Below are 20,422 nucleotides of genomic sequence, written 5' to 3'. Positions count from 1 at the left end.
AGGTTTCTTGTCCGACAGCGACGATATGTTAGTGTGAGCTGTCATCACGTCCACCGTCTGGAGGGAATGTCTGCATTTCCTACATGCTTGGTCATAATATGAGAGCCTCCGTTGAAACAGATCCTGGCTGGCATTCCATCATGTTAAACAAAGACATGGCGGCAGGGGGCATCATGCTGTCGGTGTTATCATTATGCAGCCCCTTGCAGTGATCTCCCGCGGGCCAAGGTAATGCTACTGACACAACTGTTAGAGGGCTGAATCAGTCTGGAGAGATACATGTCCAGACGACAACAGCAGCCCCCCTGCAGACTTGATGCCCTTCAGTCAATATGGAGAGTTGAGTCAGAGAGACTGAGTCAACCATCTACTGCGGTGATTCCCCCCCTAACTCTGACAGCATACAAATGGAACCAAATGGACCTGTTATTTGGTTCCATTTGTATACTACACCCCCAAGGACCCCTGAGAGTCCTTGGACCCCACTTTGAGGACCACTGATCTACTGAATGAGACACACACACACACACACACACACACACACACACACACACACACACACACACACACACACACACACAGTGCGGTGTGATGCATGCATGCACCTTAACATCTGGGCATTTAAACATGAAACATCGCCTCTGATGTCACCCGATTTGATCTCCCAACGTTAGTCAGATAACCTTAATGGCGCCATCAGCCCCCATGTCTAAAACTAAACATTGACCCTGCAAGAGTGGCGTGAAGAAGATCCATCCTTGTTTTTTGTTTTACGCAGAACCAAACAAAGCCTCCCCCCTTACGTAGCGTCAGCATTCTGGAGACAGAGGCATGGCGTGGCGGAACACAGCGTCCGAGTCTAGTGTTACACTGTTATTGCTGTTAAGATGACAGCAGTTGTCGGTAGATTCTCAGACGTCCCGGTAGCTCCGGGAGTCTCCCGGAATTTAGCCTCGGCTCCCTGACACTGACACCCGCGAGGGGTTATAAATCTCCCGTAAATCTCCACCACACGCATTTATTTCACAAAATACTGACTCAGAAGACTGTTTGTATGAACTATAGGCCCATTCATTTATGGTAAACTGATTTAATCTGTTGCCAATTCCAAGTAAGGTCAAGACTGAGACTCGTGTCTCACCCATTTTCGTGGATTGGACGGTTGTGGTTGAAATTGTTTTAAAATGCGTGTAAAAAAGATGGGCCTGTGTACATGTGCACGTGAGTGTGTGTGAGATTAGAGATAGTTGATGCGTAATATTACAGTACAATAGGCCTATTGGTTTGATCAGAAACACATATTATTGCAAGGGGGGTTGAGGAGAAGCAGGGAGCCGGTGGGGCTCCCACCCCTGTCCCACCCCGCCAGCTGTCCTCTTTACACAGACGTCCATTCGGCTCCATGACTACCTCCGTCAGCCGCTGGCTGGACGGCGGAACAACAACAATGACCCCTGATTCCACCTACGAACTTTCTATACGGATCAGCAAGGGGTAATAAAAAGGCACAACAACAACATGCACAGCATCCCCTCCTTAACCCCATTCTGGGCGGAAAACCCTTTTAGTGTTAGCATTATGTTATGCTTTAGCTATTGAAAAATAGCAGATCTACAAGCTCATAGTTCATAGTTCATCTCATAGTTCATCGTAGCGCGCCACCGAGTAGAGTAGCTTGTAGGTCCGCTATTTTTGAAAAATCGTGAAAATGTGGCGCAAATCCTGACAGAAAACTGTCAGGATTTAGAAGACATTTTATACATTTCGACGTTATAATCTACTGATTGAGAAGCACGTTGATACTGTAACTGCAGGTATCCATTATGTATCCACAATACCTCAACATTTTCCTCCCACCTAATTCTGCACATTGCTGAATTGTGAAGGTTTTTTAAAGTGTCTTTTTAATTTTTACCCCTATTTTTTTAAAACCATATCTTAGGTTTATTTTTCAATCCAGTATGTTGATCCAGTATGTATCTATTATCATCTTGTTGTATAATGTATTTTTGTCATTAGCTAGCATGCAGTAGTCTTGTGGAACATACTGTACCACACCAACATTTTGCTACTTGTACCTGTAGACAGAGTGAGTAGCCTAGAGCCAAACAACCCCCCGCCATTTATGATCCTTGACTTTCTCTCTGTCCTTCTCTCTCTCTCTCATGCATGCTCTCACACACACACACACACACACACACACACACACACACACACACACACACACACACACACACACACACACACACACACACACACACACACACACACACACACACACACACACACACACACACACACACACACACACACACACACACACACACACACACACACACACACACACACACAGAGAGAGAATGGATAGAACAGGTGTGGCACATGCCACTTCACTTCTGGGCATTTAACACTACCGTAACACTACTGTACTAGCTGAATCAACGAGTCCCTGCAAAACAAAACAAAACATTGACAGGAGCTAGGTGTCACTATAGGTGTCACGGCCTGGGGTGTCTCTCTATCTATCACATTATCTGAATAGGGTCTCTTAAAGACATCTGACAAACCAGTTAAAATTCCTGTGGCAGAGAGATGTCCAGTTGATTAGGGTCAAAGAGACAAGCACAGCGAGCTTCAGCCAGTTGAAGGCGGAATTAAGGGCTCGTCGGTGCTCAACAGGGACAAATTGAATCAGAGAGAATAATACCTGGGCACTTTAGGACGGATACAATGCTGCTCTGTATTTATTACTATTTATTATTTGACGTTTCCACGTGCGTCTTCCTCACATAGTCAAACGGGGAACTCTGGGAATGTCCAGCTGATTGTCAGTGTGATAACAGGTATAGTAGTCACCACTACAAATGAACTGATTTAGGCCTGAGGTCGATTTTCTCCGTAAAACGTTGAAAATAATCCTGCTGCTACAACATAGTAACGTCTAAAATGACACAGATGCTTTCCCAGTTTTAAAGGTATCCCAGTCTTTTCATTTGATTGCATTTTTATTTGCTTTGAAAGAGAGAAAGCCTCCTTTCAGAGAATTACAGTGATAAGAGAGGAGAGGTTATACTGTATGTTAATCAGAGATTATGTTTTTATCTCTACTTGATTACCCCTATATATGAGCTCCATTTCATTTCAGTTGTTACAACTAGGTAACATTATCTCATATCCCGAAGTCATGTCACAATAGTTGCGTAAAAAATACAATTATATTGTTTACCATATCACCTGTGTCTAATTTGATCAAATAAAATAATATATATATATATATATATATATATATATATATATATATATATATATATATACAAATAAATAAAACAAAATGAAAAGAAACGAAACAAGGGGGGAAAGGTGAGAAATCTGTGGAATCTTAATGACATAACGTGTCAGTTAACTAAACAATAGCAGACCAAAGGGCAGCTATCATGGGCTTTACTGTCTCTGAGGTGTGAAGTCTGCTTTCATCCCAATGAACTGAAGCATGCATGGACAGCTGATAAATCAATGAGGCGTGAACACATGTGCAACGCTCGCGCACGCACACACACGCACGCACGCACACACACAGCACACCACTATGATTAGCTTCACATCTATGCATTTAATAGCATGTCCCACATCACATGAAAGTCATACCCATTGATTGCGCTTGACGTTCTGATGAAGATGGGCAATGAAGACTCCCTGATTTTTGTAACAGCCTGATGAAAGCATTTCAACTTATGGAACTGTTAAACTCCAAACTCTATGAGTTTATACCTTACACTGCAGGACAGAATGAATATGCTATTTTAAAGGACTAGTAGTTTTATTTTGTCTCCCTGTCAAACATCTCTCTTTCCTTCTCCCCTGTTCACTTTTGTCGTCTATTAACATTTTAATAGTTTCCTTGTCTGTAGCTAAATGTTGATGGAGAGGGTTACCATGTTAAATACAACACCCATTCTCCCATGTTCAACCTTAGTTTTATACAATTAGGCCTCTATAATGCTCATTATAAGATGGCACCATTTCCGTCTGATCACTCTGTCTCTCATTGGTGGGCTCATGGGCTGCACACAGTTCAGAAACCAATAGGTATGCCTCCCCCTGGCCAGCCGGGGCGCCTGATGGAGGGGAAAGGAACTGGTTGGAATAACGTGTTCCTTCCACGCGCTACGTCCAACCAGGGAAACTCCCCCCTGTCAGGTGTAAAGGAGCAACTTGGACACTCAGGCATGAAGGAAGCATGAGTTCAAGTCCGTTGCTCTCCCCAGGTTGGCGGAGGGTGTGTAGAGCCCAGGATCACATTAGATGATTGACACAGGGGTGAAAAATGGGTTACAAAATCGTGGGATAAATAATATATATATTTAAAAAAAAGAGAAACCAATAGGTAGGTGGTTCTCTAGCTCGAAGGTTGAAATGCATGTTTAAAATGTGGAAACGTTTGAAAACATTTGGAACTTTTTCAACCTGGCCAAAATAGGGAGGCCAGAGTAGATGTGATTAACCCATTTTGGGCGGGAACCCCTTTTGGAGTTGCATTATGTTATGCTTTAGCTATTGAAAAATAGCAGATCTACAAGCTCATAGAGCGCCATCGAGTGGCGCGCTACAAGCTTGTAGGTCTGCTATTTTTGAAGAATCGTGAAAAGTGACATGAAAGTGTTTGAGAACGACTGACATAGAAAAACTGCTTTTTCAAGAAAACAGTCAGGATTTAGAAGACATTTGCAGAATCGTTCCCAGGTCAAAATGTGATTAATGTGGTCCAACCTTTCAGCTGCACCGTGTTCCATACAGGAACTAAGAGCTCAAGTCAACACCCGACCCAAACAGTTTAGATAAGACCAGCTTCAAGTACTTACAGGTTCTTCTTGGACTTCTTCTTGGTGCGGTCGGGGTCAAGATCACAGCTGCACGGGGACCCGGAGCTCAGCTGCAGGGAGAGGAAGGAGAACAGAATGCATCATGTACTGTACACACTCCACAGGCAGAAAGCTAGCTATAGCTATTGACTTCCTACTGTATAGCTATAATGTTAAGGGGGGGGGGGGGGGGGGTAGAGAAAGGGAGAGAGAGAGAGACCAGCCTAAAGAATGGCCCATTGTATTGTGAGAGTACAGTTTAATCTGAGCTACGGCATGGTCACAGATGGTCTCACATGGATAAAGAGAGAGTGTGTGTGCGTGCGTGCCAAAACCTTATTGTACATTTGCATTGAACATACTTTGGTTTCAGCACTGCATGGGCTCTATTTTCACAGAAGTTTCAAATTCAGTGAAAGTTTAAAGTATGACATTTATTATGTCCTTTTACAAAATGCCAAGTGGTCAGACAGTCGGGTTGACCGCGGACGCTTTTAAGATTTAAAAGTGGGCCCTGGTCCAGAAATAGTCAGGAACCCGTGCCAGGGGTGTCATAGGGTATCTGAAGGTGGGGGGAATGAGCGTGGGGAGGGGATGAGCGTGGGATGACCAAAAACAATCACACCCGTGTGAACCGAGTGGTGCAACTCCCCTCTCTCTCCCCCCCCCCCCCCCCTCCTCTCTCTCTCTCTCTCTCTCTCATTAGCAGGCAACAGTGCAGCACTGTCTCTCTCTCTATGTTTCTGGCAAACAGCGCCCCTACTGGTACTCATTATGGTGCTCATTAATGAACACAGGTGAACACGGACATTGCTGTTCCTTGGAGTGGTTGCACCACTCAAAAACAAAACAGCCAGTGAAAGTAGGGGGATGACATCACAGATCTGTGAGAGTGGGGGTGTTGCGTCATACTCACCATATACTGTATATGGGTGTGACGCCCATGACTGCTGTACTGCAGTATGTAGAAGTTGATCAGCTAAAGCCTAATTAGCCTCGGTACCCACTACCCAGGCTTTTATTTCCGCTACGGCTCAAAAGATCCTGGGGGAACGAGATACATTTCCTGGTATAGGAGTGGGAGTGAACTACAGTCACTCTCAATATAGTGACGTCAGTTTCTCCCGCTGTTTTCTAACAGGGAGGGGAGGGGAGGGGCGGAGGGGGGCAGGGGGCGGGGCTCTGATCGGTGAACCAATATTTCTCCAGTGCTTGCTCCATGCGCGCCCGCCCCTCTAGACCAGGCTAAAGCCTATTTTATACTTTTGCGTATTACAGCATGTTCCCTTGTGATCATCTCCCTAACTCTAACAATAAACAAAAGCTATGAAGCTATAAACATTAAGCTAATAATGGACAAATACAGTTTCATCGGATTAGAATCTCCTCTGTAAGAAGACTGGCACATTGCTAATTAAACAAGACATTCATTCTAGAACCTCTTGAATTATATTTAAAATGTAATGGGATCGTTTTGATGCTGTCATAAACAATACAAGCAAATTAGATTGTTCAGTAAGATGAAAGGCTTGACTACAAACACATGCAGCCCGTGCCAATAGGTCATGACCCGGCCGCACCCCTAACCATCCCATCTGATGCCATCGTCAATAGCAGAAGCACTAATTAAGTCAATTTACAACTCACATTACAACCCCCACACGTCAATAAACAGCTGAACACTACATTTTTCATACATCCTCAAAATGGACTTTCAGCTGCCTTTTAGAAGTCATTTACAACATGCTGACAGGTCTACAGGAACCCATTGATTCCATCTCGTCTTAATGGGGAGGTTTGTGGGTTTCGGGAAAACATTAGTCCTTACTAAGTGATTGTATCTGGCAGTCGTGGAAGAGACACTCAGGTTTTGTACTTAAAGGTAGGGGAAGTGATATATGATGATGATATTTGGTTTGTTTGTTAAACAGTTAAAGCTCTGTTCTATTATTTGTTCAATAATAGGGGTCGTCCCATCTCTCCAGCTCTTTGCGTCGCCAATTTCATCCAATCAGGTTGTTTGGATAATGCACAGACCTGTACACACACATGGGTGCCAGAGCCCAACCTCTGCCTTGAATCTTTCAGATCGGCCTGTTATAGCTCCAGGAGGCAGATTATTGCAAAACACATGTGTTTTGATGTGTTTTGATATCGCTCCTACATATTTTGTCAAAACATCACGTGAATCGGCACACAGTATCTCCATAGTCATGTGATCAAGACGGATGCGTCCAATCTTTCATAATTATTCTATCCTGATTGACTAACACATTGCTTTCTAAAGTTGCAGGATTTGTCGCAAAATCGCAGGATTTTATATGAACAAATTATATGAGGCATTCAAATCATGAACGCAGCGTGCCATTGCGCAGACATTCCCACTAGAAGAAATGCCAGATCTACAAGCTCACAATTATTTTCCATTTTTGAACATATGATGTATACTTAACATAATGACATGCGCAAAATAGGGACACCAAGTTGTAAGTGGGCTATCCTCAGTGGTACAGAATATTTTCATTCCACTAAATGTTTGTGTATTCAACAAGGTCTCCTTAAGAGAGACCAGAGACTAATGTAACAGATCGGAATGTCCTGTAATAGAGTCAAAAACGTGAGTACAGAACAAGCTTTTCTTGTGCTAAAATAGCCAAAGTTACTGCACGTTCATACTGATAAGTTATAAATCTTGCCCTCTCACACAGAAGCGCGCGCGCGCACACACACACACACACACAAACACACACACACACACACACACACACACACACACACACACACACACACACACACACACACACACACAGAGAGCATTCCAACAAGTACAGACTGATTGCATGCTCTCTAGTTGATTCTCAGCGTCCGGGGACCACATGGGTCCACTAGGGGGTTGAAATGGACACTTACGGGTCTGTAACTCTGAGAGTGTACAAAATGGTTCCATTTGTACACTCTCAGAATGGTGGCACTAAAATAAGCCAATTTGAAATGGGTGCCATTTCTCCTCAGGCCTTTCACGGCAATCCGGGGCTGTGTTCATGATATCTTGTTCCAAAAATGTGTTCCAGGAGGTCCCCAGCTAAATGATAGTTTGTAACCAAATGGACCCTTATGCTTCTGTAACTCAGTGACCCCCTTTCCACCGGTTGGTTCCCAATGGGAACCGGTTCAGTTCTTTTTGGTTCTTAGTCCATGAGCCAGAGCTCCAAAATTGGTGGGAAATATTTGACCTAAATTAAATTGTTTATAGGATCAATACAAGTAAATTAATACATGATAACCCTTCCACAGTAGTAGCTTTTTCATATTTATGATTATTTTGCATATTTTCCTACATAATGCCTCATTTGCATATTTAAAAATGTAAAATTTGTAATACAATAAATCATTGTATTTGTGTAATACTCAATTGGGGAACCAAATGACCCTAATGGGTCCATTTGTAGTTTTGTAGATTTTACAATATAAATTGGGGGTCCCAGAAATAGAAATGCCATTAAATGGGGGTCCGCAGACTAATGCGCGTCAAACTGAGGGTCCTTGAAATTAAACGGGTTGAGAATCACTGCTACAGCCGTAAAAATCTTCTCTAATGGGGGTCCCTGAATCACTGCTACAGCCGTAAAAATCTTCTCTAATGGGGGTCCCTGAATCACTGCTACAGCCGTAAAAATCTTCTCTAATGGGGGTCCCTGGCATATCTTTTCTAATGGGGATCCGCAGGCTATTGAGTATCCTTTTGGGGGTCATTGACATGAAAAGGTTTGGGAACCACTGCTCTAGCAGCTATTTCCCAACCAAAAGCCATCTAACACAGCCCCCCCCCCCCCACCCACCCACCACCTCTTGCACAGTAGAACGGCTGTATGTCTGTAAGGCCAGTGAAGCAGAACGTTCTAAGCCAACTCTTCTCTAAATATAACCTCGGTACTGGATGTGTGTGCGTGGCGTGCGTGCGTGTGCGCTCGCGTGTACTTGTATTACTATACTTGTGAGGGCCAGGCCAGCCAAATGTCCCCACATGTGTAGCAGAGTTTGAACAGATTCACGCTGTGAGGACCATTCTACTGGACGGCGCTCACAAGAGAAATAGTTGTTTTATGGTTCATAAACAGAGATTAAAGGGAGTCAGGCTTACAATCAGGAACAGATTCAGCTCAAGGTTTGGATGTGACATTTAGAGGGTTAGATTTAGGGCTTAGGGTTGGAGTTATATCTGATTTACACGTAAGATGAGCGCCGGTATCGTGCTCCGATCTACCAGCTCACAACACGTTGCAGCGCCAAAATTGGTTATTTTCTCCTGAAGGGTTAGTGTTAAAAATGGTACTAATTGCTGTCCTAAATGTTGATGTCTTCAAGAGTATAGTAATGCAACATGGGCATGTGTGCACGTGCGTGTGTGTGTGTGTGTGTGTGTGTGTGTGTGTGTGTGTGTGCGTGTGTGTGTGCACGCACATATACAGATTCTCCATGCTTCGTTTCACTGAAGACAGTAAGAAAACACAGAGTTTGCCAAGGAACACAAGGCTGTACGGCCGCCTCGAGGGATACAGATGTCCACACACTGCTGAGCCCTGATAAGATGTGCTGTGCACACACACACACACACACACACACACACACACACACACACACAGCTTGCCAATTATGTGTGACGTTTCGTGCACGTGCCTCTGCTGGACACACACACTTACTTGCAAGCAATTATATACGTTGCATGCACGTGCGGAGAGTCAATCATACCGAGCACGTATCGGAAAAATCTCTAGTAAAATACGTGCCCACATACGGGCAGACACGTGCACCCAATCTGCAAACACACATGACCTGACAGCTGAACCGAAGCAACAGACCGTCACACACAGTGATGGAAGAAGTACTCAATTTTTTTTTACTTAAGTAGCAAAACTAATCAATACCCCATTTCAAAAATAGTTACAAGTACAAGTTCCGGCATCAAAATATACTTAAAGTTCCAAAAGTAAAAGTATGGATTATGCAGAAGGTCCCATTTCCCCAGTTTTCAAATAGATAGCAGATCTGCAAGCTCACAATGACTGCGTTACAAAGCGATACCGAGTACCTACCCGATGACAGTGTGTAGTTTAAAACAACACCACCGCTGGCTGCAGTTATAAATAGTGCTCAGTGTGAATCTACGACGGTTTTCATAGTGAGGTCCACTTGGGGTTCCTAAAAGGATCCAATCCAAATGGATCCTTACAGGTCTGTAACTCTGACAGAGTACAATGGGAACAAATTAGGATCCTGCGGTTTCGGTATCGGAACAACTCTTGGTTGGGTGTAAGTCCCTGCGATATATTAGTACTATAGTGTTATGTCCAGGGGGTGTACTTCTACATCATGGCTGGGCTGGGGAATGGATTTGTACAGTACAGCAAGCCACGGTTAGTACAGAAACAGGAGACCCTATATGGGTGACTGCATGACTTGCACAGAATAATATTAATAAATAAACCTGGGGAGTCTATAAATAGCTGTGAACTATTCTTGGCAAAGTCATATTGGACTCCGAATCAACTCAAATCTGAGAGCTGAAACACATTAATAGTGTTCTTTGTGGACGTCCCCCTTCTTCTCAGCAGTGCAGCCCCTCGCTTGTTTTCAGAGGACCCCTCCCCTCCTCCGGCCAGGCTACTTACTTCCATTTCGTTACTTTATTTCAGTAGTTCTCACAGAGGGGGTTCCGGGGGGTCTGCGGCAAAATGAGTCAGCAGACGGCATCAGAATCAGTGTAACCACTTTAACTCGATTCACATCGGCTATCTGAACATAGCCGATCTAGTAGCTCACAACGCATCACATCGCAACGCATAGTGAATTTGTAGATCTGCTATTATCAAAAAAAATCGACACAATGAGGAAAAGTTTGAATTATGTTTTGAAACATTCAACAAAAGTCAAGTGCCTGGCACTAAATATTTTCAGATGGGCGTCCGCGGCCAAATACATAATACATTGGGGGGTGTCCTTGACATGAAAAGGTTTGAGTACCATGGCAGTATTTTCATATGAAAACAAATGGTGGCGTCTGCGTAGTTATTTGTGTACTCTGGCATGTGCAGTGTGTTGTGGACTCAGACGGTCTTATTTTTCCCTTCTGGGCAACACTCTCTCTCTCATTCCATTTTCTACCGTCTTGTTGCAACACCACACGTTAGACCTCTGCTTCCTGACATTGTGCGACCTGACCTGTGTGTGTGTGCGTGTGTGTGTGTGTGTGTGTGTGTGTATGTGTGTGCGTGCGTGCGTGCGTGCGTGCGTGCGTGTGAGTGTGTGTGTGTGTGTGAGTGTGCATGTGTGTGTGTGTGCGTGTGTGTGTGTGTGTGTGTGTGTGTGTGTGTATTTGCTCCTTTAATCGGACCCTCCTCAGCCTACTGTTATCCAGCCCCACTTAGGAGACGGCTGCTTCCCGTCAAAATACTTCCGGTATATCACATGACAGGATGTTACTGAACAATGTCCACACAACACTCCATCTCCGTCCCCCCCATCAATGCCATGCTGGTTATCCATTTAAAATGCTATCAACATTCCTGCTGGCTTTTCCGATCAAAGGATCCCCTGTTAGTACGAAACGTAGTCATCTTTGATCATTTTGGCCGTAGGTCCTTAAAGGACGGACACATGTGAAGCATTCTTGAAGGAGTGATTACTTAGAGACATGCAAGCACTGTCTCCATGGTCAATTTAGTAGCTATATGGCTCGATACTTCAGCTTCTGAAAGTGAATCATGCTTCCCACGGCAACAGCAAATGCATGCATGCGTATTTGCATGCATGCGTGCAGGTGTGTATGCGTGTGACCATGTGTGCATACCTTTGCAGGTGTGCAAACTTTTATTATCTATCGGCCACCAATCTACACAGTAAATATTCTCAGAATCAAATTATCACAATACAGGTGTAAAGAAGTGTGGGGGGGGGGGGGGGGGGGCAGCAAGGAGAAACGTGTCGTAGATAGACAAAAAATATCTACATAGTGTGAATTTAAAACTGAAAGTGTATGAATGGAACCAAATGGATCCTTACGGATCCATTTCATACACTCTCAGACTTAACTGAGATTTATAGACCTGTTAAGAGTCTCTAATCCGTCCACTTGGCTGCTGGCGGTCCCCACATTGAGAACCCTCCCCCCTCCTGTGCGTCTATTTGCAGCGATGTGAATCTGCAAAGGTGAAGTTCTGCCATAAGCTGCTTGGTGGAATACCCCATAAGCTCTCCCAGAGAAGCGTGGCATAGCGTATGGAATGGAAGGGTAAATATGGAAGAGCGAGCGTCAGGAATGGTGCAAACCAGATTCCAGCCGTGACGGTAGCCGTGGAATGATGCGGCTCATCCACTCGCTCGTGACAGAGGTCACACAAGAGGTCAACGCTTCCAACTCCCAGCAGAGGCAAACAACACCTCGGCCGTCATGGAACAACTGACTTCACTACACCGGGGGAAAAAGTACTCCTACAGTATTTAGTTTTTTTTACTTAAGTAAATGTCGCAGTAACCTATGTAGAAATCTGCTACAAGAAGTTGAAAGTGCAAAATACAAAAGTAGTGCAAACCTATAATAGTACATAATTACCAAAAGTACTCCTTATGCAGAATGTCCCATTACAAAAGTATTTCACAATGTATAAAAGACAATCGAAAAGTACAAAATAGGGCTTAAGTGGTAAATGTTTGTTTTGTAATAATAATCTCAATTTACAACATAAATTGCCCACTTCTAGAATCTAGAATCTAGAAAATGTTGCCTTATATTGATTGTTAATGGTGGCCATATGGATTTGGTCATTGTGGCGACCCCGAAGGTCGCTGGCTCGGGCGCCCGCGCTAAATCATTAGAGCATGCCCTGGGCTACATCTGTGCTTTTAGACCAATTAGCGCAAATATCCCTATGCTACTCCATTAGTAGTGGAGTACTCAATCAAGTAAAAGTATTCTGGGTTCATTTGGTTCTATTTAAACACTCTCAAAGTAATATGGGGGTCATTGAAGTTACAAAGTTTGAGAACCAGTGAAATAGATGCAAACCACAAGCCTTAGCCGTAGTGACTTTCTTTTTTTTATAACCCCTCAGATTTCAGAGAAAGACAGTGTGCGTTATTTAATCATGCACAAAACTCCTATTCACGAGCACCCTTGGCAGTTGTTTGGTGTCCAAATATAGTGCCATGTACCCACAGCTTAACACGGGGTTGGTGGGTGAAACAATGGCACTCTTCAAATTCAATTTTTTTTGACGACGAAGCCTGCACGGATTTAATAAAATCATTATTTCAACTTGGGGGAAAATGTCTGAGATTGGTTTCAGGAGTAGATAACTTGATTTACACTGGTTTCACAAGCTGAATGTACTTTTACCAGTCCATCTCTCTGAGAGATATGTAATTTAATACTATTCACATCCACTCTTATTAGTATTATTACCACCATATACTGTAGTTAGTATATATAGTACTTATTAGTTTTAAGTGAGTTTGTCAGTCTTATATTATCAATATAGCATCAGTGATACAAAGTACTCAAGTGCTGTACTTGAGTACAATTTTGAGATTGCGACTGTGTGTGTGTGTGTGTGTGCGACTGTGTGTGTGCGACTGTGTGTGTGCGACTGTGTGTGTGCGACTGTGTGTGTGCGACTGTGCGTGCTCTACACAGTTGTGGGGTATTTGCTGATGGGAGACCACATAGCTGGCATGCAGCGGAAGTACACAGCGATCCCCTTGCATGTTCACCAGTCACAACACAAGAGTGTTCATTTAACTCTTAGAATGTACAAATGTAACATTGGTTACACGCACGCACACGCACACACACACACACACACACGCACACGCACACACACACACACACACACACACACACACACACACACACACACACACACACACACACACACACACACACACACACTTTCAATGTGGGAAAACTTTCAATGGTAATTCTTCCGCGGGCCGCATTTAGCCCGCTGGCCGCCAGTTGAATACCCCTGCCCTACTTGGTACAGCGCCACACAGAAGCATCAAAAGTAGATCTGCTACTCGTGATACTTTTGAATTTGAATCCTGAAAGGTGAACCGTTTTGGACATACCCCGACAGAGACGATCTGAATCCTGAAAGGTGAACCGTTTTGGACATACCCCGACAGAGACGATCTGAATCCTGAAAGGTGAACCGTTTTGGACATACCCCGACAGAGACGATCTGAATCCTGAAAGGTGAACCGTTTTGGACATACCCCGACAGAGACGATCGATATTCACGTGCTCCGCAAAACACTGACGCAATCTTATGCCGACCAAACCAGTGGCACACACATGCATTCAATCACCCAGACGACCATACCAGTGGCACACACATGCATTCAATCACCCAGACGTGCGCACTGCAGATGACACCAGCGGGGGCCTTCTGGATCATGTCCCGTATTGGCCAAGCATTACAGAGTTGTTGTTTTTTTTAGTTGTGTTGTAGCCGCGTTGCCGTGGATGCCACACACAACTGTGCCAGGTTATGACAAGCCTGTGCCATGTTATAATATAGCGACACACACAGGGGCATTGGGGTGGCTGCAGAGCATGGCACTGGTGAAGAAAAGACCTAGGTGAAAGGTTTACATACGTCATTATACTCCTCTGCACAATGTCTGCATCTGATGACAATGATACAAACACTCCTTTTCAGGGTAGTATAGAAGCCATGTTGCGCTCGATTATATAACCCAGGAAACAGTACCGTTGCCGGTACCTATATACAGTGCTGTGGGGAGGTCACACCTCAGCAGTGCTGGAAGAAGTACTGATTTTGTTTTACCTAAGTAAAAGTATCAACGCCACAATGTAGACATACTCTGTTACAAGTAAAAGTCTGGTATTCAAAATGATCTTGAGTAAAAGTATAGACGTATTGGCATCCAAATAATCAGTACCAAAAGTGAAAGTACAGAATGTTCCATGTCACAAGTTTGAACAACATACCCAAATCTATTGAAAATAGACAAAGTATAATAGGGTTGAAGTGGTTAATGTACGTTTTGTATAATAATATTCAAAATCGTCAAAGTAAAGTTTGCCTCTAAGATGTAGTAAAAGTATTATAGAAAATAGGAAATACTCAAGTAAATTAAAGAATACCTAAAAATTCTACTTGAGTAAAGTACTTAAAGTAGAGTACGTAAATGTAGTTAATTCACATCACTGCTCATGACTACCGTAGTTGGATTTACAGTATAGACTAGAAATGTAATCCTCATTTACTCACGAGCTGTATTTGCCCTAGGGCTGATAACTGTTAAACCTATGGTATAGCTGAACAATCAGCATATAAGCTGCATGCTGAACTCAGTCAGCAGCAGAAGGAACTCATGGTTGCTATAGTTGCTGCGTTGCTCAAATGCCATTTTCTCGCCATGTGTGATTAAACAACCATTCATTATTTGAATTGCCTTCAGCCCTCACTCATATCCATTGTGCGACATGCCAACATCTGTGTTTCTGTAGTGAATGCATCCTGTTTGTTCCCACACTCCATCACTAGCATAGTTATTTAGCTAATTCACTAGTCTAGGCAAGAATCACACACAGCCGAAAGCTTGCCAACAAACAAATAAGGCTGCGTTAGCTTCATTAGCTTTGGATTAGCCAGCGTCTGTGAATGGGATTTTCAAAGAGCGTTAATGTGTTTATTGTAAGAGGCTGAAATCATGCGAATAGTTGGAAATGTATATGGTTCTTTTCCACAACGAAGGGTAGCACAGAACCTACAGTATACCACAACCTGTATAGCCTTCCTATAAGACACAGACTGAGTAGGAAACAATGGTGGTATTTTATCATGAACATTAGTTAGGACCAATTATAGGAAGAGAAGTTGAAAAGTGGTGAAGTGGTCCTTTAAGCTCAAGTTGTGAGCTTGCAGATTGGCTATTTTGGATAGATTCCATGGCGCTCCTTACACCTGGTCAGACCATGGTGGAACCATGGCGCTCCTTACACCTGGTCAGACCATGGTGGAACCATGGCGCTCCTTACACCTGGTCATACCATGGTGGAACCATGGCGCTCCTTACACCTGGTCAGACCATGGTGGAACCATGGCGCTCCTTACACCTGGTCAGACCATGGTGGAACCATGGCGCTCCTTACACCTGGTCAGTGGAACCATGGCGCTCCTTACACCTGGTCAGACCATGGTGGAACCATGGTGCTCCTTACACCTGGTCAGACCATGGTGGAACCATGGCGCTCCTTACACCTGGTCAGACCATGGTGGAACCATGGTGCTCCTTACACCTGGTCAGACCATGGTGGAACCATGGCGCTCCTTACACCTGGTCAGACCATGGTGGAACCATGGCGCTCCTTACACCTGGTCAGACCATGGTGGAACCATGGCGCTCCTTACACCTGGTCAGACCATGGTGGAACCAAACAACAATGCCGTCCTTGGAGTCCCATGCTCTCACTACTACTACTACTACAAAAAATATTTGAAAACATTTTGCACCTTATGTTTCTTGGTCAACTACCGTATGTGTAGATCTGTGATTTGACCTTTTTTGTCTGAAGATTGAAGCACGGGTCGCAGTCACGTCTGAGTCAGACGTTTTTGAAATAAATGTCCAAAAAAGGGAAGATCAGGTTGAACGTGGTTAAAAGAGCATGGACAACAACGTGGACAATGGAAATTAGGAAATATTCCATTTCTCTTAATTTCATCCAGCTGTTTTCAAGTTGAATGGAAACTATTGTAACATAATTGGAAAAATGGCTCAAATGACTGATCATGCGATTATGCAATAATTGTGTGACAGGCTTACAGACAGACAGATGGAATGACATCACCATTCTTAGAGGCCTGCGTGAACTGTAGTAGTTAGACCCTAATGTAAACGCCAAGTATAGCAACTATAATATCAGCAGAAATGTATTGGCATGTGAGCCTTGGACTCCTGCGACATGGTTGTCTATATGTAAAAACATTTGATAACTGAAAGAGGAAAGATTATTCATTTTTGCTTAAATAGTTTCCATATGTTTACTACAAATGTGTGCAATGTATTACATTCAAAAGCTTGAATGATAGTGGCCGACTTGTAGAGAATTTCCTCACGGTTGTGAAACGATGTATGATATGTGGACCATATGTGGAAATGTTTTTTGTTTGTTTGTTAGATTTTTTATTTTTTCTGGTAAAGAATGCATGATGGGTTGTCCACTGTCCACTGGCCCCTATAGGCCTGTCACAATTATTACATAATCGGCTGATTACAATTATTTGCTTTAATCACAATTATGTTTGCATGATCGTCAGATCATCGTTCAAGTGTATGAATTAATCTGTTGAAAATGTGTTTAAAAAATAGCAGGCAATCTACAGGCGCACAACTCATCACTTTGGGATGCAGTGTCAGCTTGTTGTGGGCCAAAAAGTATAAAACGATAGCCCTATGATAGCCCCCATGATAAAAGTCATGATGAAATATTAAAGAAGAGTGTATCAAGTTGACATGTATTGCTGTACTAATATATGTTGATGAGAAATATTTTGTATTCAATATTTTACATTGGGTAAAAATATACCCGTGTTTAGTGATGGTGTGACAAAATGCATGTAGTGTTCTAGGGTTGGCCTGTTATGGCCATAGTATAATTATTTGGTCATTGACAGTCATCTCTTTGTATGTCTAAGTTATTTGTCATATCTGTCCTGCGCTATATTTATTTACAAAGCCTAAAAGATGAACAGATGTCATTTTAATTTGATGGTGACAGCCATACTGGTCCATACTGGTCCATACTGGTCCATACTGGTCCATACTGGTCCCATAGCAATATGCTCTTGAACCTCTCATTCTATTTGTCTCATGGGTGTGGGGCATTCTGCTTTAACCCATTAAGACCTGGGGCCCATTCTAAAAATGTCTTCTAAATCCTGTTTTCGTACAAAAAACTTCAATAAAAATACTAAATAAATCCTGTTTTCTGAAATAAATATGTTGCTATATCACATGAAGTGATATAGATTTAACTTTACCCCACTGGTGTTAACTAACTCTGGGCTGCTTTGTTTTCACTTTTTTATTTATTTTTATTTATTTTCTTATTCAATGCCAATTGGATAAGTTATATGCTATTAGCATACTCTACCATATAGATTGGACAAAATACATGTGTAATCACAAAATCATCTGCTTTAAAGAAGGGCTTTTACTGATAATCTTTACTGTGTGGCATCAATATAGTATTTTGACACAATGCAGGAGCTAGCTGACAACTCCATGTGATAGGCCTTCTCAGAAAACTCCCAACTGCAGCGCATGCGTGCGTGCGTGCGTGCATACGTGCGTGTGTGTGTGTGTGTGTGTGTGTGTGTGTTTTATATGCTGGTGTCAAAATGGCTAAATATAAGTCTCTCTGACAGACACTGGGCGCTCGGTAGGAGAACCCTTAAGGCTCCATAGATAGCCAGTAGTACTGTCATGAAACAGGAAGGAGTGCAACCAGTTGGACAGCTGCGATAATAGCACATCTTCTCTTCAAGCAGGCATCATGTGAACAGCATTACGTTTGGGGTTTCTATGTTTTGCTGGCTGGGTTATTTCGGTGCCACCACGCGCTCCGTGTCTCCGTCATAAAAAAAACACAAGACCAAACACATAAACACGCCAGACAACAATCCTTATCACTGATGCCCAGTGGTGGAGTACTTTTTATACTGGAGTGTTCTATTTGTAGTATCTGTACGTATACTTGAGTATTTGTATGTTTTGAATATACCTTCCTTACTACACCACATTTCAAAAACAAATATTGTACTTTTCTTTCCACTACTGAGCCCTGTTTTAGATTTAGTGAAAATAGCAGATTTACAAGCTCACGTGTCGCAGTGCGTTGTGAGCTGTGTGTGTGTGTGTGTGTGTGTGTGTGTGTGTGCGTGCGTGCGTGCGTGTGATATTTAGGACAGAACAGACAATTCTGTTTTATAACCATAACATCTGATGGATTAATTATAAGCAAGACATATTTAACTGAGGAAGATCTAGATTCTAGATGCTCCTCTCTCTCTCTCTCTCTCTCTCTCTCTCTCTCTGTGTCTAATGGATGAGACCTAGTCCTCAACATGCTGGCCTCTGGCTGGCAGCCGAACATTTCCCAAACAAGTGTCAAGAATGGAAGACCTAGCTTATGAAACTATTACAAAATAATCTCCAATGGAATTAGAATACAGACACGAGCGCGCCGCACACACATCAATTGCGAACGCACGCACACACACGCTCCTGCCCAAGGACTATGCGTTGCGACACATTGTGAGCTTATAGGTCTGCTAAAACATTAAATGTTTTATACTGTACATTTGAAAACTTGACATTCTACATAAAGAGTACTTTTCTACTTTTGGTACTTTAAGTACTTTTGATACCAATACTTTTGAACCGTATACTGTATGTTGTATTTGTAACGAAGTAGTTCTATATTACAGTATTGATACTTTTACTTAAGTAAAAACTAAAAGACTGACGTTTCGATGCTACTGCATCTTCCTCAGAGTCATTGTGATGGCCACATAAAGTGGGCAAAACATGGTGCACATTTGTCTTTTTTGGTTTATTAATATAGTTTATATTTATTTTCAGCGCTACTACATACATAAAGGACTACACACAGCACTAGTACATAGGCCTACTACAAACATAAAGGACTACACACATCCATTACCTTATCTTTGGTCAAGGCCAAGTTGTTTTATCAGGTCATTTAATTTGGATTTAAGTTTATTTGTTTTTTGTTGAGTTTGAATTATCAGATGTGCTGGATGGACTTTAAATGGCTGGTCTTCAGCTGGCCTGGTATGTATTTTCCTTTAGTTAGACTAGAGTTAGCTCAGTCTTGATGTCAAGTTCTGTTTCTCCTCATTTATTTTGGCCCCAGAATTAGTAAGTGTTGTGCTTTTATGGGAAATATAAAAGACAAAAAAAGACTCTCTTTGCCGACCAATTCACTGGTCCCTGACAGTCATGTTTAATAGAGTTTAGATAAGAAAAAAAAAAAAAAAAAAACACTGAGCAGTTTTCAGGCTATTAATACTAAATTCTAAAATTGGGTTATAATGGTCTAAAACATATGGCCTATATATAGATGTTTAAAAAACTGCTAATCAACGTCTAAGCTAAGACCACTAAAACACTTTTTAGAACGGTTAGAACCATTTTTAGACCCACTATTGCTCAGTGGGAAGTTTATTTGAAAGAATTACACAGTATGGCATCAAACCTGATGCCATCAGCCGTGTCAATTTAACTCTAAAACGTATGTGGTCTCCGAAGCAAATTTAACTCAAACAGACGAATTAACAAAAAGAAAAAAGGATTATTATTAGAATGGAAGCAGATGTTCCTCTAGACCGAGATTAACTGTTCTGTTTCAGTGTTCCTCAATGTCTCTCACCATGCAGCTACTATTCCTTACACACACTGCTACTGTAAATCCGAATGTATATAACCACATTAACCCCATGCAAAAGAAAAAC

General features: G+C 42.7%; 1 protein-coding gene across 5 annotated transcripts in view; it reads right to left on the bottom strand.

The window, feature by feature from the left end:
• rgs3a (regulator of G protein signaling 3a) overlaps positions 1-20,422 on the bottom strand; it is a 178,780-nt gene that overhangs the window by 20,300 nt on the left and 138,058 nt on the right. For all 5 annotated transcript variants that reach the window (XM_080756473.1, XM_080756470.1, XM_080756468.1 and 2 more), the window contains one exon: positions 4,860-4,930. In XM_080756473.1, the coding sequence (XP_080612599.1) occupies positions 4,860-4,930 (71 nt within the window). The remainder of the gene's footprint in view (positions 1-4,859; positions 4,931-20,422) is intronic.

This window comes from Protomyctophum bolini (assembly GCF_963924005.1).
Source record: "Protomyctophum bolini genome assembly, chromosome: 22".
In the NCBI taxonomy this organism is placed as follows: Eukaryota; Metazoa; Chordata; class Actinopteri; order Myctophiformes; family Myctophidae; genus Protomyctophum; species Protomyctophum bolini.
Note: the sequence above shows the minus strand (reverse complement) of the source record. Positions and strands in the feature narration are given on the sequence as shown.